Below are 26,075 nucleotides of genomic sequence, written 5' to 3'. Positions count from 1 at the left end.
TTCGTCTCTCAGTGTCAGTGTCGGCCCAACAGAGTGCTTTCGCCGTTGGTGTTCTTTCCGATCTCTACGCATTTCACCGCTCCACTGAAAATTCCCTCTGCCCCTACCGTACTCCAGCTTGGTAGTTTCCACCGCCTGTCCAGGGTTGAGCCCTGGGATTTGACGGCGAACTTAAAAAGCCACCTACAGACGCTTTACGCCCAATCATTCTGGATAACGCTTGCATCCTCTGTCTTACCGCGGCTGCTGGCACAGAGTTAGCCGATGCTTATTCCCCGAATACCGTCATTGCTTCTTCTCCGCGAAAAGAAGTTCATGACCAGTAGGCCTTCTACCTTCACGACATTGCTCCGTCAGGCTTTCTTTCATGTCCTTTCTTCTCAAATGTATTATTAAAAAAATCAACCTAACCAGCTAAAGTAGTGTTAAAATTTATTCTTTTAAAAAACATATTTTATAATTAATTATTATAATAATCACTTGTATTTTAGTTGTTAACATAATTTATTTTTTGAAAGTAATTTAAATATAACTTTTACTTTAATGCATTATCAATGTAATTAATTATTGTAAAAATTAAAATTATATAACTATATTAAATTATTGAAGATTTAAATATGATTTAATCTAAGTGAAATGGACAACAAGTTATGATTTTGATTTTTATAAAAAAAAAATTATAACCTTGAAATTAAACTCATTATTTTTATTTTTGTTTGCAATGTGCAAATAATATTTTTATTAGGTTATTTATTTTTTATTTTACGAAAACCAAGTACATTCGTGTCTAAAACTATGAAAAAATTAAATTTATAATATGTAAAAAAATTAAATTCATACATAATATGTATGGTGAATATTAAGATGTGTGTTTTGGTTTTCTAATTTTTAAAATTGATTAGTTAAAATGATTTTTAAAAATTAAACTTTAACGAGTTAAGGATGAAAGAAGACAAAAAAATGAAACAGCACGAACAAACGATACAATTGTCATAATTTTTTTTATTTTAAAATTAAGAAAGAGATATTGGTTTTGAAAACTATTTTTTTTATCATTTTTTGTTTTTATTTTCTTAAAAATAAGAATAAGGAACAAAGAGATCCTAAATTCCGCCGGTAAAAGATGAGTTGCATAATCTAATTTACATTTTTTCTTGTCTTCATTGTGTTTTGTCCTCTCTAATCTCACTCTCATAATTTTATATTTTAAAAAATTCATACAAAACAACAAACTTGGTCACATGCTTTATTTATGTCCCTTTTTTCACTGCTCAATTTAACTTTTTTGGAACACAAATAAATAAAATAGTAAGAGTGTTCACAGGTTAACTTTTACTTAGTTATAAATATAAAAATGGTCGTGATTTGTTAATACACAAAAATATTTATTTTTATATAATTAAATTTTATAATATACAAATATTTTAAATATAAATTATGTTAAATTATATTTCATAATAAATAAAACGAACCTGAATAACAAAACGAAAACGAGTTATATAGATAAAGGTCAATAGGTTGAGATTAGAGAATTTTGTTTAGTAGTTGCAAAGTTTGAAATGTACATTTTATAAGATTCTGTACAGAATCTTTTAATTGAGAATTGAGAAGGTGAGAGCATTCACTCTCTAAACTAGATATCCAAATTTATAATATAAGAATATATTAAATTAATAAAGTGAAATCAATTTATAGTTTTTACATTTCAAAATACTATGTTTTTATACATTCAAAGTTTCTCGGCATTACTAATTTGATACAAAGTGAATACAATAATATGAAATTTAATTCAGTCTTATTCATTAAAATTAAATTAAATTATAAGAATTACAAATTTTGATATAAGTTAAAATGAATTCACTTTAATTAATTAATCCACATATAAATAATAAGACAATTTAATAGTTAGATTAAAGGTAAAAGAGAAAAAGATCATGAGTTTAGCTATTTCATTAAGTTAAAAGTGTATTTTAAGTCTAATTCAACTTCACAAAACCGATTTATAAAATAAGAATTATACTTATTTATATATTGTGAATTGATCTTATCTCTAATCGACACGGGACTTTTAATAAATTAACAACTAATATTTGTATATAAGATGTTGGCAACTAAGTTTGAAAGTAACAAATGTAGAAACAAAATGAAGTTGTATTTAATGGTTGAGAATATTTAGCCCATTTTGAGATAGAAAAGTAAGAGTGGGAGTAGAGTCTTGAAATGATGGTTGGCACTAATTAAAGAAAAATGCAGTTGCATGAAAACAGAGCTTGAAAGGAACTGTCCTTCCTTTTGCAGAGAAGGACCAGTTGCCAATTCTTAATGGTCCTATCTTCATTATTAATCAATGCTTCTCTTTCTTTCTTCTCCTTTCAGAGCCACAAACAGATTCTCCCATTCACCACTGTTCTTTAACTCCCTTTCCTCCAAAACAATATCTTCTCCTCCCCAACACCCAATAAAAACATGTGCATTTACATTTAGTACAATTCATATAAATGTGAATGATTCAAAAAGAAAGTGTCACCATTTCTGTGTTTAGTTTTTACAGATCGTAAATAGTTTGGGATATGCGTACTGAGAAGAATATTTGTGATCTGCATCTACATCCACATCAGTTAGGAATTTGTGTATTGGAATTTTGTCCCAAAGTGCCCCACCCATGTTCTCGCCTATTTCCTCGAAAGAACACTTCTTCGTCTATTGCATATGTTACCATCCAAACCACACCATCCTTTACGTTCAAAATCAGACTCTCTTAATGCTCTGTTTCATTCTTTGTCCATTCTGCTGTTCGTCACCAAAACAAATGTCTCTTCTGTTGCTTTCATGCTTTATATCCCAATCTTCCTACATCAAAAGTTATCATTTTTCTACTAGGTACATTAGAATCAAACTGCAACGTAAAATTTATCTATCCTATACAACGTAAAATTTTTGACTCACACTCATATTATTTCCGACGTTACTCTCCAAAACGCATTCCTGAGAGCTACATATCGCAAGTGGTTCTCTCAATTTGCATCATCGCATCTTACTCACCATGTACCTTCTTTCAATCTTCTCAATTTTTTCTTTTCTTTCTAGGAAGTGCTTAACTTGACTACTACAACTTGCAAATAGCAGTCAAACTTACCCGGTTATCCCTTTTTCCGCAGTGAAATGCTGAACTACCTTAGACGTCAATAATGATGGAGGAATCAAATAATAATGGTTGAACGTGCGTGGCAGAAAGAAAGTAAGAACAACAATAATGATACTCAATAATTAAGCGTTCCAAGATGGTGATTCTCGCCGTACAATTATCGAATCATCTATCATAATGAAAAGTGATCAGTTATGCTATGAAGGTAACATAAAAACGCACAAAAATGTGACAGCTACATAGTACCTTTGGAGCTTTTTCAAATTTTCTTTAGACCAACCGTTAATTTCGTTACATGACCTCTGATTATGTGAGTTCAGAGAAATCGAGAGGAGAAAAGGAAAAGAAAATGATGAAAAGGAGTTGAATTTGTGAAAAATGGTAATTGAAGATTGAGAAAAATAAAATGTGAATGATAGTTAGAAAAAAAGTTAGGGTGCGGAGGAGCCCAGTGTTGGAGGGAAGGGAAGAGAGGAACACGTGAGATGGGGCCCACAGGAAAGAAGAGTAATGGAACATATCAAATGCGCCCACGTGACCTTGCCCATTGCATTTCTATACATACTTATTCTTTATTTCCCTTATACTCAAATTTAATTTTTAATTACAAATTTTGCCCACGTGATCTCATATATATATATATATATATATATATATATATATATATATATATATATATATATATATATATATAAGATATCATATTATTTTTAATTTTCAACTTTAAGACAAAATGGATTTATAGATATTTCTTTTTATATTATTTTTCTTAATTACTTTTACTTAATATGAACTCTTTAAGTCTACACTTTGCTTCTTCTTTTTTACAATATAACTATAACTAACGAATTATCCATAGTTTTGGCTAATTTCTTGAATTTGTTAATTTTTATTTCATAATAAATAGATTAAAATACTGGTTTATACGAATATTCGAATGGTAGCAATGAAAACAAAAACATGTGAAAGAAATATTGACCCGATTGAAGAGATCGTTTAGATAAGTGATAACAGAAAAGATTCTGCGATGACAATAGTCAGATTAAATTAAGGATTATATATCAACTATAGTGGAAGAGATTTGAAAAAAAAAACGGAAAGAAAAACAGATTTAAATTGAATTAAGTGTGGTATTGTAAAATGTATTGTAATTTTTTTGCCATGTATAAAATTCCTACAATTTGAAGTAAAAAAATGAAATACATTATTATTTATATTGTTCAACATCGCTAATATATATTATAAGAATCATCTTCGAATAGCCGGTTCAATAAAAAAAAAAAAAGTCAGTTAAGTGTTTTAGTGTGTATATTTTGGATTATAAAATCTGTTTTGAAAAAAAAAAGTCCATCCATTTTCATGATCAGGGCCTTGGCTACAATTTGGGCTACAATACGGCCCGCTCCTTCTTTCACCTCCCTTTTTTCTCCCTACATCCCCATAAAATTTGTATTTCTTATTTTTACCCCTACACCAGTCACACCTTTTTTTGCCATGTATAAAATTGGTAAAGCTTATAATTGGGCTTTGTGTTGGGCCGGGTTGAGAGATTAAAAAACATGTTGCGTCTTCTTTGGTTGCTACCTCTGCATCTAATCTTCAAAGAGCAGTGTAGTGATAGCAATGTTTCACCCCGCAGTGGTTGCATCATGTCCCTGTCCGAATCCTTATCCTTGGCGCCATCACTTCCCCGGCGCCGGCGCTGCCGCAGGCACAGTGACGGTGAGGGTGACCCCAATGCGAATTGTGAGAGGGATGGCGGTGGTTGGTTCCAGAATAAGGTGCATGGCCAATCCCAGAAGAGTCCAAATGGTGGCCAAGCAAATAAGGAGAGAGCTCTCTGATATGCTCCTCACCGACAAAGTGTTGCAGTATGCTATTCTTCCCGAAACTTCCTTAGGAGCCGACCGTTACCTCTCTTCCCTCACCACAATCACCGATGTCCAAGTCTCCGGTGATCTCCAGGCATCTTTCCTCTCTCTCTCTCTCTCTCTCTCTCTCTCTCTCTCTTCAATTCCTTAACCGCTATTCAATGCTTTCCTTACTCGCCAAACATCACATGTAGGTGGTTAAGGTTTTTGTCTCTGTTTTTGGGGATGAAAGAGGGAGAGAAGTAGCCATTGCCGGCTTGAAGTCAAAGGCTAAGTATGTCCGCAGTGAATTGGGGAAGCGTATGAAGTTGCGCTTAACTCCCGAGATACGCTTTATTGAGGATGATTCTTTTGAGAAAGGAAGCAGGGTATGCGTTCTTACTTGTGTGTTTGTGTCTGTCGGTACAATTGCAAGATCCTTTAGTTTTCTTACATCCGTTAAGGTTGTTTATTGGTCGGTGACTAATCCAAAACCAAGACCTTATGGTTGCCATTTGAAGCCGTATCTGATTGTTTTTTTTGCTACTTTACTTTACATGGTTTATACAGCAATCTGAAGTGTGCATAAACTGGTACATCATGTTTTTTAATTTTTGGATTTTTTGATTTGGGGGACGGGGGTGTTCCTTGGACCCTAAATCTACATTTTTTGCTTCTCATGGTGGAATTGCGAGTCTCATAATTCCGAGACGAATTTAAATATCTTCACCGATGAGGCATCCTTTCATGTGCATGTCATTCTTTTTCCAAGTCTCAGCAAATTGTAGGTGGCCACTCTGAGCTATAACTAATCTGATGCATCCACAACACTGTAATTTTCAGGTGATTGCAATATTGGATAAAATAAAGAATGAGAAGAGTTCAGGGAATCAAAACAAGGAGCGGTTGGATTCATCAACAAATGAGGATGACGATGATTGGGATGGGGAAGATCCTGAAGAAGGTGTCATTTACGTGGAATAGATGCCCCTAATGCATTAGTACACTCACTGTGCCTGTTTGGGACTGATCTTTCAATCTTGATAGGTATGTTTTAATGAACCTATGTCAAACAGCTGCATCTAGGGATGTTTTAAGCACTCTTGTCGAAGAAAAATAGTTAGTCTCAAACTTTCTGCTAGGTTTTTGTGAAAGCTACATACATATATGCTTTATATTTATATCCCTAAGATTGCTCAATTTCATTCAGTTATCAAATGGATTACTTGTGTGCAGTGCTCGGAAACACATAACTAAAATGCTTGGTGGAAACATGCTGTTCTAGTGTTCTCAAGTGGAATATCATCTGAATACAAAGACCTTGCATTGTCAACCCCGAAGTGATGTAGACCAAATTTTGGTTTTTGGGTTTTCTCCCCATATATCACTTAACCCAGGATGTCAGTATACAAGAGGATTTGCTGTGTAAATTCTTGTTTCTTGCTTTACTTATTCTTGCAAATGGAATTTATAATGCTTTCTATTGCTATCCAAATTTAGGTGTCTTCAACAAATTACACTCAACTAGATCCATGTACATGTGATTTTGGTTTCTTTCTTTTTACATGGATTTCGTTCAATTTTGTGGGTCATTGGATAGCAGTACATTACTCCCTCTTGTTCCTGTTAGACTAGGTTGTCCTCTTGCTTGTTCCTAAGTGAAGAATGTTACAGTTGAAAGAGGGTTTCAAGAATGTTTTTGATTGAAACTGGGTCTTTACGGGCTTTATGGTTTATAAGAACAAGACAACGCATTCATCATAGTTGTTCTAACTTAGTTCAATCCATTCACCACATAACCATATCTGGTTCTCGTACAAATAAGGTCTGTGAAAACTGGTTTTGGAGTTTTTGAGGTGCCCCTCAGTTTCTCTCCATCGCTTGGTTTTACCCGTCAAGGCATTATTATTATTGCAATAGAAAAGAAAGGAGACAAATGCTTCTTTTAATGACCATATTATTGATATCAAATTTTTACTAATTATTTTAAATTGATTAAAATAATGTGAGTGTCAAGTTTAATGCTCTACTTAAACCTTCCACAGTTAATAATGCAATCAAATGCTTACAATAGTGTCCTATAATACTAAAAGGGAGAGTTTGAAAATGTACTCCCAAATAAAACTCACCTTCGTAACAACGATATTTGTGAAATATAACGGCCAATGAATAGCCGAAAATCTTGAGAAATTTATGGGTTGTTTTTTTTCAAATTATAAATTTGCATTTCTAGAAATATATTCGAAGGAATACTATGATCGAAATGTTCACATTCTTGAAAATATTTTCTAAATTCCGAATTAATTAAAACAAAAAATAAAGAAATGAAGTTATAAGAGAAATTAAAGAATAACTTGACTTGTCATGGGAATATAAGTTACTCATGTCCTTGATACACAAAATAAAATCATGTAGAATCAAGAGGATAATGTGAGAATAAAACATGTCTGGAAATAGTTATATAAAAATGATAAAAAAGAAAATGGAGTTCCATATTTGTAAAGATAGAAATTGAAATTGGTGACAGAAACGTCTCCTTAATGATGAAAATGGGAAGTGGAGTGGGTGTTGTTTAAGTTTATCCTTTATGGTCCTTATGTTTGTTACCCATTTCTCTTGGCCACGGGGCATTGGAGAACTAAATACCAAAACATCTTTATCACAACATTCTTATTATCAACACAGATTCTTAGCAGGGAATAGATTCACTTATATAATCTATACATAATATGCTTCTTAATGGAACATCATTATACTATTAATATATTTTAATTACATTCTTAAATAATTACCCCAAAATTAATACAGAATGTCGCGTAATTTTTTTATTTAATCTCACATCTTTTGTGGTTAATGCATGTATTTGGTTCGGAAATCATCAAAATCAAGTGGCGATGGAGTTGAAGGTAGGTTCTGATTCCACGTTAATACAAACTTGTCGTGTATAAATTGCATATTTACTCCCACAATTCCACCTTTAAGAGTTATAGAATATCATATCACGTTTAAGATATTATTTACTCTGAAAAAAAGTTATAATTTTATATTTAAAAAATGTCTTCAAATTATATTTAATAATTTTATATCATTTAATAATTCAGATAAAAAAGACAGTTCAAATTTTCTTTTTTTTTTTAACAAAGCAATCCCGTACGTTCATCTTCATCGACAAAGCAAGAATCTAATCTCATTCAGATTCGAATACATGGTCAACGGTCAGTTTCGTTGACAAGGAGATTCCCAATGTTAGTGTTTCACATTTTATTTTAAGACAGACAAAACATCTCTTCCTATGCTATATTCGGAAATCAAATAATATTAAGTTTCTACCAACAAATCTAAATTTACGAAGTAATTTTACTTTATTATTTAATTAATATAATATTTTAAAGTGTTTAACTGTAAAACTGATTAGTTAATACTTCATTCTAATATAAAATTGGAGCTTAACTTTTCATCTTAAGTTAAACATAAATCTGCTAATTAAGAATCTTTTATATTATTATTTAATTTCAAAGTCTCAATTATATATTTTTTATTATATAATAAAAAGTATTTTTCGCTATTATAATAAATCCAGCTGATGACTAATAATAATAACATCTTCTGGTTTATTAATATCATCTTGATTTATTTGATAATAACAATATGTTCTTGAGTTTATTTAGATATAAAATAACATATCTTGATGGTTTAGTTTAAAAGTTATCCCATCACGTAATATATGTTATATCACGTGAGCACACATAATATAAAAATTAAACTTTGACTTAAACTACACCATAACTAAATTAACTCAATTATGTAATCTTTTTATTAAATGACAACGAGCAAATTAAAATTGGAAATCCACCGAATTGCATTGCTCTGATTCTGACGTGTTATTATATAATAATAAAATACTTAATGCGTTGCTGCGTAAGGAAGAGGTAGAAAGAAAAGGTAAAATAAATGGAGTGAAAAAGACATGGGATTAATAATGTTATAAGAAAATAAAATTAAACAAGGTGAGAAAGACATTAAAAAGATAATTTTTTCTTAGTTTCTTTTTTTATATATATAATTGAAACATTTAGTATCATGGATTAAATTTCCAATTCACATCTATTTGAAATCTAAATAATTTTTAAAAAAACTAAAATATTTATCTTAGTTGAATATGAATATGATTCTATCTCAAAATTTTAAATTCTAATGCATAAGGTAAAAAAAATTATACTCACAGTTTTCGTCTTAATTAAAAAAATCTTAGTTTTTACCTATTATATACAGTAAGTTAAGATATTCTTGTTAGGAATCAAAGTGTGAGTCTAAGTTTCACATTAACTAGAAATAAGAAACTAGAGCACTATATAAGAATAAAGATTCATGAACCCAGTGCCTTAAGGTTGTGGGTTGAGAGTGATGTAAATGTCTGATATAGTTGAATTCAGGTCTTATTAGTGTTTGTTCTCTCCCTCCTTAAAAACCTATATCAGAGTTATCCAAGTGTGAGTCTAGGTCTCACGTGACTAAAGATTAGAAAGTACTCCTTAAAAATCTAACAATCTAGCAAATAAAAAATGTTATTTTTTTTATTCAGCAATAATAATAATGTTTAAATATTAAAACATGAAACTACCCGTCTCTCGGAAAAGATATGCATTATAATTATTTAACAATGTCATTAATATCATGCAATTTGTTTCTGCTTTTAATTATAATATTCAAATTAAAAATGCTGTTGCCTTTTCTTATAAAAGTAATCACTTTTTAATTTGAATTAATTAGATCATTTGATCTTATGAAGAGCATAAATGAAAAAATATGACATTTTAAAAATTGAAATAATTAAGTTAATCTAAAGATGTAATGCTTGAATGAAATAACAAGAGGGGAATTAAAATTGAAAATGCAGCGAATCGTGTCATTCTGATCATGAACTCTGACGTGTTGTAGACATTGGATTATCCAAAAGACAAGAAGTGCTTAATGAGAACATTAAGGAGTTATCCTACTTAGACATACGTGGGTACACGAAGAAGTAGAACGAGAAAAAGACATGTGATGGTAAAGTAATAAAAATAAATAAAAGATCAATTACAATTTTTTTGGGTTTTCCATTTTATCTAAACAATATTAAAATTAAATACTGTATCTTCCATGTTTAAAAAACTAATTTATTTATTCAAGCCGTTGTACCTTTAAAAGATATTGATTTTAATTCTTATCTCTTAATTGAATCAATAATTGTTACCTGTAAGAAAACTATATCATTATTGTTATTTTAATAACAAGGATATTTATAGTAAAGATATAATTTATATCACCCTAACTGAATTATCTTCATATTTTATATATTATAGCGCGTCTCGAGAATTTATTTAAAATTACACGATTGACTTAAATAACGAAAAGATAAATAAATAAATAAGTTAGACTCACTCGTACAAAGTTAGTAGATAGCAATAAAAAGAGAAGGATATTATCGAAGGAGAAGAATAAAAAAATAAGAATGATTAGAATAAAAAAAGAAGGTGGGGAATATTGGAAATGAGAAAGGGTGAAAAAGAGGTGTTTGGTGGGTCCGTGTGAACAACTAAGAAAGTGTTTGTGTTTTAAATATCAATACCTTAGTCTGGTTTCTTCTTCTTCTTCTTATCGTGCTTCTGTTTTTCTTCTTATCATGGCCGCGTCTAATCTCTCCACCCTCTGCTCCTCTTCACACTCCAAACCCTCTTTCCCTTTCTTCAACACACAAAGCTTCAGCGTCAACACTAACACTCTTTTTCTCAACACCACCACCAACTCCTTTCAAACCCTTCTCTCTCATTCCACCCGCTACACTCTGCCTCTCCCATGCACCAAAACCACAAACACTTTCGCCTCCTTCAATGATGACGAAAAGCCTCGCGAAGAGTGCGGCGTTGTGGGCATCTACGGCGACCCAGAAGCCTCCCGTCTCTGCTCCCTCGCCCTCCACGCCCTCCAGCACCGCGGCCAGGAAGGCGCCGGCATCGTCGCCGTCGACAACAACGTCCTCCACACAGTCAACGGCGTTGGCCTCGTTTCTGACGTCTTCGACGAGACTAAGCTCTCTCAGCTACCCGGCTCCTGCGCCATTGGCCACGTCCGCTACTCCACCGCGGGACACTCCAGGCTCTGCAACGTCCAACCCTTCGTCGCCGGCTACCGCTTCGGCTCCGTCGCCGTCGCGCACAATGGAAACTTCGTGAACTACCGGTCCCTGCGCGCCAAACTGGAAGACAACGGGTCCATCTTCAACACGACCTCCGACACCGAGGTGGTGCTCCACCTGATCGCCACCTCCAAGCACAGACCTTTCCTACTGAGAATCGTGGATGCCTGCGAGAATCTGAAGGGCGCGTACTCCCTGGTGTTCCTCACGGAGGACAAGCTGGTGGCCGTGAGGGACCCCTTCGGGTTCCGACCGTTGGTGATGGGAAGGAGAAGCAACGGCGCTGTGGTTTTCGCCTCGGAGACATGCGCGCTGGATTTGATCGAAGCGACGTACGAGCGAGAGGTGAACCCGGGTGAGGTTGTGGTGGTGGACCACACCGGAATCCAATCCCTCTGCCTCGTGACTCATCCGGAGCCAAAGCAATGCATCTTCGAGCACATATACTTCGCGCTTCCCAACTCTGTTGTCTTCGGGAGGTCCGTGTACGAGTCCAGGAGAAAATTCGGGGAAATACTGGCCACCGAGAGCCCCGTCGAGTGCGACGTAGTGATCGCGGTTCCTGATTCCGGGGTGGTGGCTGCGCTTGGCTACGCTGCAAAAGCTGGGGTTCCCTTTCAGCAGGGGTTGATAAGGTCGCACTATGTGGGGAGGACCTTCATCGAGCCCTCGCAGAAAATAAGAGATTTTGGGGTGAAGCTGAAGCTGTCTCCGGTGCGTGGCGTGCTCGAAGGGAAGAGGGTTGTGGTGGTGGATGACTCCATTGTGAGGGGCACCACATCGTCCAAGATTGTGAGGCTGATAAAGGAAGCGGGTGCCAAAGAGGTCCACATGAGGATTGCGTGTCCACCCATTGTTGGGTCCTGTTACTACGGCGTCGACACCCCCAGTAAGGAGGAGTTGATTTCCAACAGGATGAGTGTGGAGGAGATAAGAGAGTTTATTGGGTCTGATTCCCTCGCTTTTCTTCCCTTGGACACGTTGAAGAGGTTGTTGGAGGATGATGCTCCTAACTACTGCTATGCTTGCTTCTCCGGAAAATACCCTGTTCAGCCGGAGGAACTTAAAACCAGCAACCTCAATGAGTTTGATTGGGACGATGCTTTGAATGGGAGTTTGAAATCTATTGAGAACGAGGGTTGGGTTAGAAACCAGGAGGGAGTGTCTGAGAATAAGATTGTTAGTGTCTGAGAAAGGGTAATGCTTCTGTCATGTTCTGTTTTGTTATGTTGGGTAAGTGTAAGCTAAGTGGGAATTGACCGTTGGGTTGAGTAGATAAATATGTCAAACCACACACCACATTACTACTACTACTACAAGCTATAACTATACTATACACAGTAATCTGAATTCCCAAAAACCCTGCTTAATAAGTACCCTTTGTTGGTCTGCAAGTGTGTTAAGATATGCATATATGGAACTCTCTCCTTGTTTAGAATTGGAGGGACACACCAGATTAAATTCTGAAGTTATGATTTTTGTCAATGTAGTTCCTCAAATTACTCAAATAGAATAAACTATGAAACATAGTTGTTTCAAACATTTAAGGGACTGTTAATTTTCTATATCTAAGTATATAACACTGCTTGAGAGGAGAAACTTAATTATGTTTTCATACATCTTTAAACCAGTTGTAACCTTTGATTTGTTGTTATGATTAAACTATGTTTTAAGATTTGACAATGTGCTTTGTTGGATAACTACAAGGTCATAATATTAAAAGTAGTTTCTAGTGATAATCAATTGGTTTTGTTACCAATGGCATCGCCTTATTCCTTCAGTATAGACACGGGCGGGATGTCGCATTTTTTACAACTTTGTTCATACACGGCTTATTAAACAACATCAAAATAACGAAATAATAACTAAAACAAAATAGTCTCAATCCAAAACGCAAAAGGTGATGATCCCAAATTAAAAATAACTGTTGTTGTGTAACAGGAGAGAACATCTCAATAGTAACATCCTAGTAACTTTTTGCAGCCCTTAATATTTTCTATTTTACCATTTATTTTTACTTTTTCCTCATAATTATAAAAAACTATTATTTGTAAAGAGATAGTATCTCAAAGTAGGAAGGAGAATAATCTCTATCCAAGAACATAGAAAAAATCGCGCTTTACAAAAGGTGAGGTCGATCCCAATTTAAAAAAAAAAAATGCTGTTGCATTGGTGGAACATAAAAACTAACGAAATAATGTCTTTACGTAGAACAGAGAAGCATCTCTACCCAAAACAGAAAAAAATAAATCGTGTAAGAACACAACGCTTATCCAAAACAAAAAATAATAACTTTTATTTCAAATTTTCCTCAAACAAAGAAAAGCACGTGCAAAAAAACTAGTGATTTTCCTTTGTTTCCATGTTATAAAGCTTGTCAGCATATTAAAACCTTAATTCATTCGTGTCGTTCTATTAGTGCAGTCAAATTAAGTATTGTGACTTATGAGGACACTTCACGAATAGCATGGTACCACGAATAGAATGGTCGATGACGCGTGTGATTGATTCACTTTTTCCCCACCAGCCTAGAATGAAAGAACCGATAAGTTTATATAAATTGAAACACATTTAAGCATGGGTCACTTCCAATGTAAATTCTCTCCAACCACCCCAACACATAAATGAGTATTGCGAGCACAAATGTCAAAATTGACCCCAGTCTAAACCTTCGCATCACCCTAAACAATTAATGCTTACACTTCAAATGTCAATTTTTATTAAATGTGCAGTCTCTTAGTAGAGAGGACTGAAACTATAGAATGTGGGTTGAAGAATCAAAGTCAAAGTCAATGATGAACAATTCCACCAATGAAACAAATAGATAAGAATGCAGCCTAATGTCTCTTCAGCATTTTCCAGCTAACACGGGGCAGAAAGAAATAGGGAAAAGCATCAAATAGTCAAATACACACCACATGTCTCCTCATGAGTCAGCAGTTGTTCAGAAGAAAAGGGTTCTCATCAAAATTAGCATCCCCAGAATTAACCATTTTCAGCTCTATCGTATGCGTTTGATTTATGCTTTGGTGCAAATGTAAACCCATCAGGAACCTTACCGAGTAACATCTCTGATATTCGTATCTGTGCATGAAAAGTAATATGTAAAATAAGAGGAAAAAATATATATGGGGAAAAATATATGAAAAGTAACATGCAAATTAAGAAAAAAAAAAATGGAAGAGCACAGAACAGAGTACTGCATTAAATTTATTGCCACAGTACAATGTTTTCATATTTGTAGGCTTATTGGTATTTTTTTCCTTGTCCTAGTCATACTCCTTTTTTCTTTATAACTTTCAGAGGTGATGCAGCGCAATAGCCGAGACTATCAGTTAATTAGTTAATGTATATAAATTAGTGACCTGGCTTGAAGGTTTCTATACATGCCAAAATCACCTAAGGAGAGATTCTACCACTTTTTGTCAGTAGGTGCTACCCTTCCCCATCTTATCTCCAATGCAATCATTCGTAATCTTATCTAGTATGTCACACTCATCCAACGCAACATTCTCATCCTCAACTATAAAGCCTTTAGACCAGCCAAAACATTAATTAATTATTACCCCTATTTGCACAATTGAAGATAACTTGAAAGACTATATGATTAGAAATCATTAGATAAATTGTAAGACTGTAAATAAATAATTAGCAAGTGTTCCTAGTCTCAATCTTCATCTTTCACAAGAAACATTTCCTTGCCGCCTAACATCCTATGTTTAATAAAAAAACATGTTCTGCTGTTTGAAGCAGCACATGATAGAAAATGCCTCTCCATGAACTCAATTTCCCTAAAGAAATTAACTGAGAGAGACTTGAAATTAATAATTTGAAATGAAAGGGAACTGCATACCCAATCAGCAGCAGAGTCTGAGGCCATTAGTGTCTCAAGCTCATCACGACCATAGTAAGAAGGTGGACGCCAGTTTAACCGTTGAGGAACTACATCCAAAAGACCAACAGGTATATACCTGCAACAGTAGCTAAGCCATTCCAACAAGAACCGCCTTGTTCTCTCAACCCCTGCAGTACAATATAAAAATAAAAACTTCACAATTGGGAAAAGGGGGTGAAAGAAGATAGGTACACTTAAAAACTGGGGAACAAAAGCATAAACAATAACACTTGCTGTTAAAGTTTGATTATGCACTATATATCCATTCATGCAAGCAAATTTGACAGTCTCAAATGACACTCCAAAGCGACATGTTCCTAGCCTACAAGCACAATATAAAAAATAAAACTTCACAATTGGGAAAAGCGGGTGAAAGAAGATAGGCATACTTAAAAACTTGGGAACAAAAGCATAAACAATAATACTTGCTGTAAAAGTTTGATTATGCACTATATATCCATTCATGCAAGCAAATTTGACAGTCTCAAATGACACTCCAAAGCGACATGTTCCTAGCCCAAAACAATCGTTGCATCCTTTGCACTAGACATTTAAATCCCTCAACAGCTGCTTTTGTTTTCTTCATTTTGCAGTACGCAACTATCGTAATTATATCACAGCAGAAAGTATACCTTTTGTGTCAGAACCCCAGTGTTCAAGACCAAAATTCACAAAATCTTTGAGAATATTTAGCCGCTCGCCAGAACTGATGTCCCAATGTCTTTGTTCCTTGATCTCCGTAAATATCCAAGGCTGCACACCACAGCCATTAGTTAATACAATTAAGAAAATGTCCAGGTCAGAATCCCATAATGCTACCAATGAAGACAAATGACATGATATTTATCACACAGAGAGGGTTTAGTTCATTTTGAGTCAAAACTACGTTTTAAATTTTAAGAGACCATTTTAAGTCTCACTATGTTTTTGCAATGACAATCAATAGGAGCCAATGTCAGTCACTTTCGAAAGTTATACTTTATCTTCCACATCTGTTATGCAGACATGGTCAACTATATGTTGCTATTTTTAGAATGAAAGAAAAGATAGGATTGAAAATACTTTTCCATAATTACTTTCAATCCCAGTTATACAATGGCAAGATATTATGAAATATTTACAATACATATGAATTCAAGTCAATACTCATTAACTTTAGAAAATGAGTTAATTATTATACAACAAATATCACATAAATCTTATATCTTTTGTATATAATAAAAATTATTTTTAATAATAAAACAATAAATCCCGCTTTCAAAAAATCTCAGGTCAAAATATTAGTACTCAAACTAAAATAAATGAGATAACGGTCGTTGAACCCAGGTATACTTACTTTAACAAGTGCACCACGAGCAATCATGTCCGTAGCAAGTTCAGGGCATTCAGTTCTGTGCTTGTTCCAGTCTACAAATGAGAAAACATCTCCATTCCCCACTACTGGCAATGTAGTAGGGGCTTTCTTTGCACACTCGTATACATAGTCCCAGTTAGCAAGCTTGCTATAACGTTGTTGACGTGACCTACCATGTATTGTCACAGCGCTGGCTCCCCAAGAGCCAATGTCTGCTATCAGAGAATCAATGCGGTTCTTCCCTTCAAAATAAGCAGTCCGTACCTAGTTCAATAGATAAGGGATTTGTGCACACTTTTAGAAAGCTCGTTAAGGAGTTTTAAGAAGTATGATAAGACACTTTCTTTTTCAATCATAGGTGATATGACCAAGCTCAAAAAGTTTCAGAGCCAAAAGACAGAGGATGACAAATCATAGAGTCCAGTATGGCATGTCAAATACCTTGATAGTTATTGGTTTATCCACTGTACCCGAAGCTGCTTCTACGATACCTTTCATCCGCATTGGTTTTGTTAAAAGAGCTGATCCAGCACCCCTATTCACAACTATGTCAATAGGGCAACCCATATTTATGTCAATAAAATCTACAGTACATTCTTGCTCTATTAATTCAACTGTTCGTGCCACAATATTTGGATATGCCCCACAGATTTGTACACCAAACAAATCTTCAGATGAATGTCGTCTTAGCAATGCCCATTCTGACGCTTGACCCTATAACAAAGTAAAATCAAAACTAATAGAACGTAAATACAGCTTGGCCGTAAAAGAAAAAACAGATGGTTGGGAAAGAGAATACGAGTTATGGAGAATAGAACATGAAGGATCAGAGAAAATGTATCAAGTTCTACGTTATTGATTTTATATCATCATCAGAACAGAATTTTGGGCAAACATTGAGTTATTGCTTCCAAACTTAAGGAGTTTACATTGAAAAGCATCCCTTCAACGTTATCTGTCTATAGAGGATATAATCAACTTGATAAATTAAATTTTGGGAAGAAAAGACGGCAAAACCAAACTTTTTGGGAGGTGCCTGAACCCATATCACATTACCCAAGTTACATCAAGCACTTGGTAAAACTTTCACAGTAGCAAATACGCCAGGGAACAAACTCCGGACAGAGGGTATACATTATACAGAAGATGAAAGAAAGAAAAATTATTTAAATTTAAACCATTCAGAAAAAATCCATATAGTTACCTCCAAAAGATTTGCGCACATTGCCATTTCACCACAAGTCACATCAGCACCTAATACTTTGCAAACTCTCCGAAAAGGGAGATTGCCAACAGTAGTTAAGGGTGCAAGATACAACTTCCTCCTGAAATCAATAAGCTTCTTCTCACGCGAGTGAAGCTTCAGGCTTAGATCAGTTTCTGGGACTATAGCATCAGCTTCAGATTCGGTGCATCTTCTTTCAACAATTTTCTCAGTAACACCTATTTCAGAGATACGAAGTCAAGTTACACAAACTGGACATATTACACAAGTTATATCAATCATCAACTGCAACAACTATAGTTGAACTAGGACCTTCATTTTCTGACTCCTTAGGACCACAATTTTCTTTAGTTTTTCTTCGCTTCAGGGGACAAAGTTCATCAGATTTAGATTTTCTATCTTCAGCAGGGCAGTCCAACTTAGAACCTGAGTCAGACGTAACAACACAAGAGCCACTATCATCAGAATGATCATACTTATTTGAACCAGTGTCAACTCCCTCTTTATTTTCCAAGTCATTCCTTTTTGACTTTGACCGTCCCTACAACAATTTTTAAAAGAGAGATAGTTTGATCAACATGAAACAGAAATAACTGAAAACGAATAGGAGGTTAGATGTACATCAAAGCCACATTTAGTGATGGACTATGACCAAAGGGGAAAACTAACAATAGCAATTTAAAACCAGAATTTCATAACTGTTTACACTTAGGAAATAAAAAATAGGAGCATGATAATCACAATTTACATGGGAATTGAACATTTGAATCCACCCAGTTAAGTTCAAGATAGAAATCTTCAAGTGCCACAAAAATACATCTTAATTGAGTAACTTGCTTGAAAGCCAACAATGTAACAAAAATGGCAAGAAAGACACACACTTCTTTATCCTTATTTAGAATATAATTTATTCCCCAACAACAGGTAAAACCGTCATCTTTGATGGCCTTTTGGAGAAGAAAACATGGATGAAACATGCATGAAACACAACGAAAAGGAGAGAATAAATAAAATACCAGGAGGCCGAGACTTTTGAGTTTGGCATCTGCCTTGGAGAAGTTCATCTTATTTTTCCACAAAAGCCTTTGAGTATCCTTCCTCAACCCATTCACCTCGGAACTATTCTCCAGACCATTTCGATCGCCAGAAGGCACACCACCTTCATGCGTATTCAAAAATCTACACGCTATGCCATAAGGGCAGGATACTCCATATTTAACGAACGGGCATTCTCCTTCAAGATCAGACGGTTTCTGCAGATGATGATAACTAGTAGTTACATAATCGGAATCAGTTCGTAAACAAACCAATGCCGGAACCAAACAACGAAGCAAGACCTACCTGCGCCATGAAGCCTTCCAAATCATGGCTCGAACGACATTTGTCTTTATAAGGACACGAACTAACATCCCCCGTCTTCGCAATTTCGGGACATAGGTTTTGTGCCGACTTTTGTCCCTGTAACGTTCAAAAGTTTCACAGCAGTTTGAAAATGCGGAAAGAGATTGCATTTGCGGAGGCATGCAAATGAGAAGTTGGCGTACCTCAAGACGTTCGCGTTTGAGTTGGCGCTTAGACTTTGTCTCCATGGCCAGAACATAGTTATTGTTTTCGGTGGGAATGGAAACGTCGTCGTCTGGAGCGGAAGACCGAACCGGAGGAGGGCGGAGGAATTTCTTCTTGACGGGGGCTATGGCCCTGGAGACCAGTTGCTCTGGGGTTTGGTCGGCGGCGACAACCCCTGAGACAGAACTTCCTTTAGCACGTTCCTCCTCGTCCATGGTGGGTTAACCGCTTTGCTTTGCTAGGACAGAAAAGTAGGGTTTAATGAAAGAAACGCAAAGAAAATATCTGTCATGTCTTGTCCCTTTGTAAAGAGAAAAAAAACGAAAAAGAAGTATATTGAAAAAATAAAAATGAAACGGAAAGAAAAAATAAACTTTGAAAAGAAAAAAAAAACGAAAAAGAAGTATATTGAAAAAATAAAAATGTAAACGAAAATAAAAAAAAAATGTCAGAAGTGGGATTTGAACCCACGCCCTCGTTAGAGGACCAGAACTTGAGTCTGGCGCCTTAGACCACTCGGCCATCCTGACAATTTATGATATTGAAGTAAATTTTGTTTATACTTATCATGTTACTATGTTCAAATTCAAGCTTTATGTCATGACTATGTGAGGGTGAGAATGTATAATTTCTTAGGAGATAAATTTCAAAAACTGATAAAAGATATAAAAGAAATGCACCATCTAATAGTCATTAAATAATTTCTCGTAAACAATAATATTTAAACACTCATTTTTTTTCTAAAATCAATATATACCAATTTTTATCTCATACTTGGAATATGTATTTTCTTTTTCTCTTTTTATCATCCTACTAGGTGTCTAGTCGTATGTATCTAGATAATGTATTTCTTTTTTCAATTATTTTGATTCAAATTATTTGATCAATTATAATTTTTAAGCCAAATTAGGAGTATCATATTGTTCCTTTGCTTATTGTATGCACTGGCCGAACTTACAAGTCACATGGAGTTATGAACCTGGTTTTTCTACTTTTAAACTAGAGAGATATATTTAGTGGAAAATTAATATAAGAAAAATGTAATGTTATATGAATTATGTTTTTTACCGTAGTTGTTTTTAAAAATTTTAATTATTGTATTTTAATTATCTGTGACAAAACTCAATCATTCATATTTATTCATTGATTTCATAACTTTATCTTCATTGTAATCAATTAACGTGTATTATATATATTAATGAGCCAATGATAATTACAATTGTAAATGTACGTAAAAGAAAAAAAAACTAATATCATTTAGAAATATAGATTTTAAAAATAACGATGTGATGCAAATAGTGAGCATGTAAACTATTCAAATTGTTATTTCTTATAAAATCTTATATTCGTATTCTTTATATACTTAGTTTATGTCTCCTTTATTTGGTTTTATGTCTGTTATGATAAATTATTAGATATGATGAATCTGAGTCAGACATAGATTTTGTGACATACACGTACATGACACTTGTAAGACTACTTGAGTATTATATAATAATGTGGCTGGATGGGAAGGAAGGAGTTTTAATAACTTGAGTTGTTAGTAAATTATGTAATATATCAATTCATTTATTTATTGTTTGGAGATATAACTGGCTTACAATTTTGTTGTTGTTTTGTTTGTTTTCTTTTCTTTTTATTTGTGATTGTCTAATTGAAAACCGGAAATATGTGTTAAATACTTTATATATTTATGCCTTTCTAAAATATTAGTGAAAATATATGTGCATTTAGATTCAGTTTTTGTATGATAATAAAACTAATAAAAATATCATTATTGTAATTATAAAATTAAGTATAAATAATTATAATATTTTTAATACAATTCGTTTTTATTTATTTGTTAAGTAATTTTTTAATTAAAAAAAGTGACCAAATCGATTAAATTTAGATGAACGATTACTTAAAAATTATTATTTTAATTATAAAAATTTATTTAAAATATATAATTGAGAAAAACTATGGAAGAAAAATCATATATATGGTACTTTAACTAATATTAATAAAAATAATCCTACTAAACTGAACATTAACATGAAACTAAAATACAACTATCAAAACTACCCCGTTAAGATAGAGTTAAGTCTAATATGAATTCCATTTTCACAGTGTCAATTGTTTTTTCCAAATAAAATAATAAGTTAGTTTCTTATATTTTTAAATGAATTGGAAGTGTAAAAGTTAATAGATTAAATAAAGTACATAATATATAAACTAATAATGTTTTTACAATGATACAAATTTTTACGTTGAAATTATTTAATATATTTAATTTTATTTTGGACTCAAAAAAAAATCATATATTTATTATATTAAAAAAATTATATATTTTTTAATATGCATATATTATATATTATATTTTATTATTGTTAAGATTAACATATCATTATATCAGACACGTATTATATATATATTCGATATATATATATATATATATATATATATATATATATATATATATATATATATATATATATATATATTGTATCTCTGTATTACAGTTGCAATACATGTATTTGTACATCATAACTACCGTATTATTAATATAACATAAGGAAAAATAAACAAGACAAACAAATATCACAGGATTTGTTTTTATTTATAAGATGGAAAGAAAATAAAGTTTTAAGGGCCAAGATGGAAGACACGTGTTTTTGCTTCATCATATCTTTTAACTATATTGTATTTATAAACAAACAATCAAAGAAGCGAATAGAATTTTAGAACGAGATTTTGGATATGGGAAAGAAAAAGTAGAAGTTAATGGCTTTAAAAACTTATATACATTTTTTGTTGTTAGAGAAGGAAACAGATATATACTTTTACACATGTCTATTAACATCCTTTAATTCGCAAATTCACGTAATTTTCTATTTGTTTTAAACTATAATATACTACTTAAATTCAACTTAATATCGAATTCAAAAAGTCCAAATCTATAACAATATATAAAGGGAATTTTCCTTTTTTGTCCACATTTTCGAAATACTCGTTTTATTTTTTAAATATAATAATTCATTAAATTTTTTAAAATTGACTGTTACTTTTCTATAACAATATATAAAGGGGATTTCCCTTTTTGTGTCAATATTTCAAAATACCCGTTTTATCTTTTAAATATAATAATTTATTAAATTTTAAAAAATTAACCGTTACTTTTATAAAATTTTTATAAATTCGGATGTCTTCTTCTTTATTTATTAATGGTTATTATTTCATCTGTTGTCATATATTTCACTTCATTTTTAATAAATATAATTTTAATTTATATATTAACTTAATAACATTACAATATTATCATATATAACACGCATATTTAAAAAATACATACACACAGGTGTGATAGCGCATGTGTTTACGCTAGTACAACTATAAAAGACTTACATTATTTACACATTTTATAAGTCACGTACATTATATATTTAATAAAATAACTTTGTAATATATAAGTAATTTTATGAAGTGTTTGTTAAAATTAATTGATGAATTAATTCTATTAGTGTTTGTAATATATAAGTAATTTTATGAAGTGTTTGAAATATTACGATGAATATGATTTAATATAATTTAAAGATTTATTGGTTATTATTATGAGAAGTGATAATAAAATAAAATAAAGATAAAATATAAATCAACTTGATGGACGTTGGTTTATAAAAGGGATTGAGGTTCTGTTTATAGCCATAATGTTCTTTTTACAGTAACTCATCACGAAAGTATGAAAAGAGAAGAGAAAGACAAAGAGATAGATTGAAAAACGTGGTCAAATTTGAAGAACACATATTCACCTATCTCCTATAGATCAAGGTTAGTGCTCTGTTATGTTTTATCTCCCATAGATTAAGGTTAGTGTTCTATTAACGGTATGAGAATTCTAAATTTTAAAGACACCCGATTGTTTTAGAGTGTTGTATTGTTTAAATGTGTGTAATTACTTTTAATATTTTATTTATTTTATTTAAAATTTTATTTTTTGATTTAAATTTTAGAGAACATCCTTTTATATATTTTTTTATAACTGTTCTCTTTCTCTTTTTATAAGTTTTCATTTGTGTTGTACTATTATAATTATTTTTAAGATTTTATTAAATTATTCGTACTTGTATTCGATTCACTAATAATTGTGAATAATAAATGATTTTTCGCAAAAGAAAATCTGATAAGTTAAATTTTAGTTATGTTTATTTAAAAAGATTAGATAACTTTTAGTTTTAAATAATTGATACGAAGTTAATATTGTCAAGTTACTTTAATATATGATAAGTGTTTCGTAAAACGAATCATTAAACAGGATGGTGATATGAAATTAAAAAAGAGTGTATTTTTATACATGGCTTTCACTTTTGGGGTTGAGTTTTTGCTCAGAGCTGTAATATTTTATTTAAATATAGTTATTTGTTAAAAAATCAAAATGAAAAGTATAGATAGTGTGATGATTAAAAATATAATGAAATATTAATCGGTAATTTTTATTAAAACAGATAAGATACGTTTGAAGATGATATACATAAAAAATTCTTTAAAATGTCACAAGTAAAAGTATCCAAAACAACTATAATTAGTTATTGTCACAAGTAAAAGTATCCAAAACAACTATAATTAGTTATCCAAGTTTGTTATTATTCTCTTTTCCGAAAAAATTAACGTGAATTTTCGCAAGGATGGAGACTAAAACCTAGAACTAGGGGATATATAGTCGATGATTGGGATTGGGCCTGGATCTAGTTGGAGGCCCATCAGATTAAGAGTATTACAAAAACGGGTTATTTGACCCGTTTTCTGAGATTCAAGTCGGGTACAAAACGTGTGATTATAAAGGGAATAGACGTGGAAATCCCACGTTTTCATCACGGCAACAGAATCATCGAGACCCTCAGAGATCGGTCTCTCCCGAGATTTTGAATTTCTCAGATCTATCCGACGTCGTTGCAGATCCATCAACGCTCATGGCTGGTTTCAGCGGTGATGAAACGGCACCGTTTTTCGGCTTCCTCGGAGCCGCGGCTGCCCTCGTCTTCTCCTGTAATCCACTCTCTTCGTTTCCCCATTCACTTCGATTAGATCCGTGTCTATGGTTTCATTACTTAAATAATTATTTTGTGAATCTCACTTTTAATTCAATTTTTTGTTTTATCAGAACCGTATACATCTTCCTAATTATGATATTCCTTTAGGTGTATAAGGTCATGACTGTTAAATTTGGAACAATTGATGTTTGAGATTCACTTAGTTACTGCAAATAGTCAAGTTTAATAGTACGAAATCTGAAAATTGATTGATCTGTGTCTGTGAGGAAATCGGAATAATCTCATTTACAAAGAGTAATTTCTGATGCTTGTGAAAGTGATTGATCGAATCTTAGGGTTGTTCGAATATGAAGTGATAAGATTTTAAGCTTATTAGGAATTTCTTTTCAAATTTGAATTGTTGACAGGTATGGGAGCTGCCTATGGCACAGCAAAGAGTGGTGTGGGCGTGGCTTCCATGGGTGTGATGAGACCTGAGCTAGTGATGAAGTCCATTGTTCCTGTTGTTATGGCTGGTGTTTTGGGTATTTATGGCCTTATTATCGCTGTTATTATTAGTACCGGCATTAATCCCAAGGCCAAATCTTATTACCTCTTTGATGGTTACGCACATCTCTCCTCTGGTCTTGCCTGTGGCTTGGCTGGGCTATCTGCTGGCATGGCTATTGGTATTGTTGGTGATGCTGGTGTTAGGTATAACCCTCTTCTACTTCTTTTCTGATATATCACTTGTTTCTTGTTTGCTGATATTTTAAGGTCTTATCTTATAGTATGCAACATTTTCAACTCTTGGATCCATCAACCCTTGCATAAAATACATTGTACATGCATTTGACGTCATTGCCCTGTTTCCTGCGTACGTCTTTGCATTGCTGAACCATTCCTTCAGGAAGCACAGTTCAATGTGTCTCTACCCTTTTCAACTTTCAAATAACACATGGTCCTTCATGGAATATATATCTATTTGCGTTTTGTAGCATTGTATTTGTTGTTGGATTTGGTAGTTGATTCTCCTTTTGCAATATTACCGATTGAATCAATCTACTTCTGCAGAGCCAATGCACAGCAGCCAAAACTTTTTGTTGGAATGATTCTCATCCTCATTTTTGCTGAAGCTCTTGCCCTTTATGGTCTCATTGTGGGTATTATCCTGTCTTCTCGTGCTGGCCAGTCTAGAGCCGATTAAGAAAGGAGTTGTGCTGCTAAATATTCTTTGACCACCCATCTGTTTTAACCTCCTTTTAAAGGGGGTGAGGGAGGTAATTATTAGTTGTTTCGAGATTAGCTATGTTCAGGCAGCATTTTCAGGCATTAGCAGTTGTGTGAAAGTTCAATTCGCCATTCGTGGTGTTTGTTTGTATAATTAGGTCTATCTTTACTTAATAAAGCTTCCTTAAGCTTCCTTTATTTTTTTCTTTATTGATTGTATTATGCCATATCATCTGACCTTATATATGATTTTTGAGCTGTTGGAACTGGTGCATGTAATGATTTGGCTAGCAATGCAAACGTATTTCATGGGTCTTTCCATTTTGGAATTGGTTATAGCTTTTTTCTTATGTTAAATAATTTTATTGTTCATGGTTAGGTGAAAAATGAATCGTATAATTGAAAGAACTGAAATGAAAGAAACAAGTTACTATTTACTTGTTTATGCCTGAACAAGGTTATGCTGATCTCTGATCAGGTACCGGATAGATATCGATGCAGTGCAACTTAACTTCTAAGAACTGAAATGAAAGGAAGTTACTATTTACTGGTAATTATTAAACAAAAATGGAACACACTCTAGATAACTAGCGAGAGTCCCAGTAATGTTATTTTCAGTCAATTGA

The 26,075-nt window shown here is 33.1% G+C and overlaps 4 protein-coding genes and 1 non-coding gene across 5 annotated transcripts; 3 read left to right on the top strand and 2 right to left on the bottom strand.

Moving 5' to 3' along the window:
* The first annotated feature begins 4,719 nt into the window (after positions 1–4,719).
* LOC114162402 (probable ribosome-binding factor A, chloroplastic) lies at positions 4,720–6,704 on the top strand. Its single transcript, XM_028046272.1, has 4 exons — positions 4,720–5,110; positions 5,211–5,384; positions 5,839–6,042; positions 6,232–6,704. Exons 1-3 carry the CDS (start codon positions 4,769–4,771, stop codon positions 5,977–5,979), a joined length of 657 nt encoding a protein of 218 aa, XP_027902073.1. The 5' UTR covers positions 4,720–4,768; the 3' UTR covers positions 5,980–6,042; positions 6,232–6,704.
* A 3,890-nt stretch (positions 6,705–10,594) lies between these two features.
* On the top strand, positions 10,595–12,720 carry LOC114163997 (amidophosphoribosyltransferase, chloroplastic). The gene has a single exon (XM_028048446.1). It carries the CDS (start codon positions 10,661–10,663, stop codon positions 12,362–12,364), a length of 1,704 nt encoding a protein of 567 aa, XP_027904247.1. The 5' UTR covers positions 10,595–10,660; the 3' UTR covers positions 12,365–12,720.
* A 987-nt stretch (positions 12,721–13,707) lies between these two features.
* On the bottom strand, positions 13,708–19,505 carry LOC114164684 (tRNA-dihydrouridine(47) synthase [NAD(P)(+)]-like). Its single transcript, XM_028049431.1, has 10 exons — positions 19,192–19,505; positions 18,989–19,105; positions 18,664–18,900; positions 17,960–18,188; positions 17,627–17,865; positions 16,864–17,136; positions 16,405–16,686; positions 15,701–15,821; positions 15,027–15,196; positions 13,708–14,257 (listed from the first exon to the last, which is right to left on the bottom strand). The coding sequence occupies exons 1-10, from the start codon at positions 19,426–19,428 to the stop codon at positions 14,159–14,161; spliced, it is 2,004 nt and encodes a 667-aa protein (XP_027905232.1). The 5' UTR covers positions 19,429–19,505; the 3' UTR covers positions 13,708–14,158.
* Positions 19,506–19,659: 154 nt separating this feature from the next.
* TRNAL-CAA lies at positions 19,660–19,743 on the bottom strand. The gene has a single exon. It is a non-coding gene; the product is annotated as a tRNA-Leu (tRNA).
* A 4,289-nt stretch (positions 19,744–24,032) lies between these two features.
* LOC114164685 (V-type proton ATPase 16 kDa proteolipid subunit) lies at positions 24,033–25,778 on the top strand. Its single transcript, XM_028049432.1, has 3 exons — positions 24,033–24,235; positions 24,648–24,933; positions 25,294–25,778. The coding sequence occupies exons 1-3, from the start codon at positions 24,160–24,162 to the stop codon at positions 25,424–25,426; spliced, it is 495 nt and encodes a 164-aa protein (XP_027905233.1). The 5' UTR covers positions 24,033–24,159; the 3' UTR covers positions 25,427–25,778.
* The last annotated feature ends 297 nt before the right edge of the window (positions 25,779–26,075 follow it).

The sequence above is a fragment of the Vigna unguiculata genome, chromosome 9 (genome assembly GCF_004118075.2).
Source record: "Vigna unguiculata cultivar IT97K-499-35 chromosome 9, ASM411807v1, whole genome shotgun sequence".
Classification (NCBI taxonomy): Eukaryota; Viridiplantae; Streptophyta; class Magnoliopsida; order Fabales; family Fabaceae; genus Vigna; species Vigna unguiculata.
This window is presented reverse-complemented; position numbering and strand designations above follow the sequence as displayed.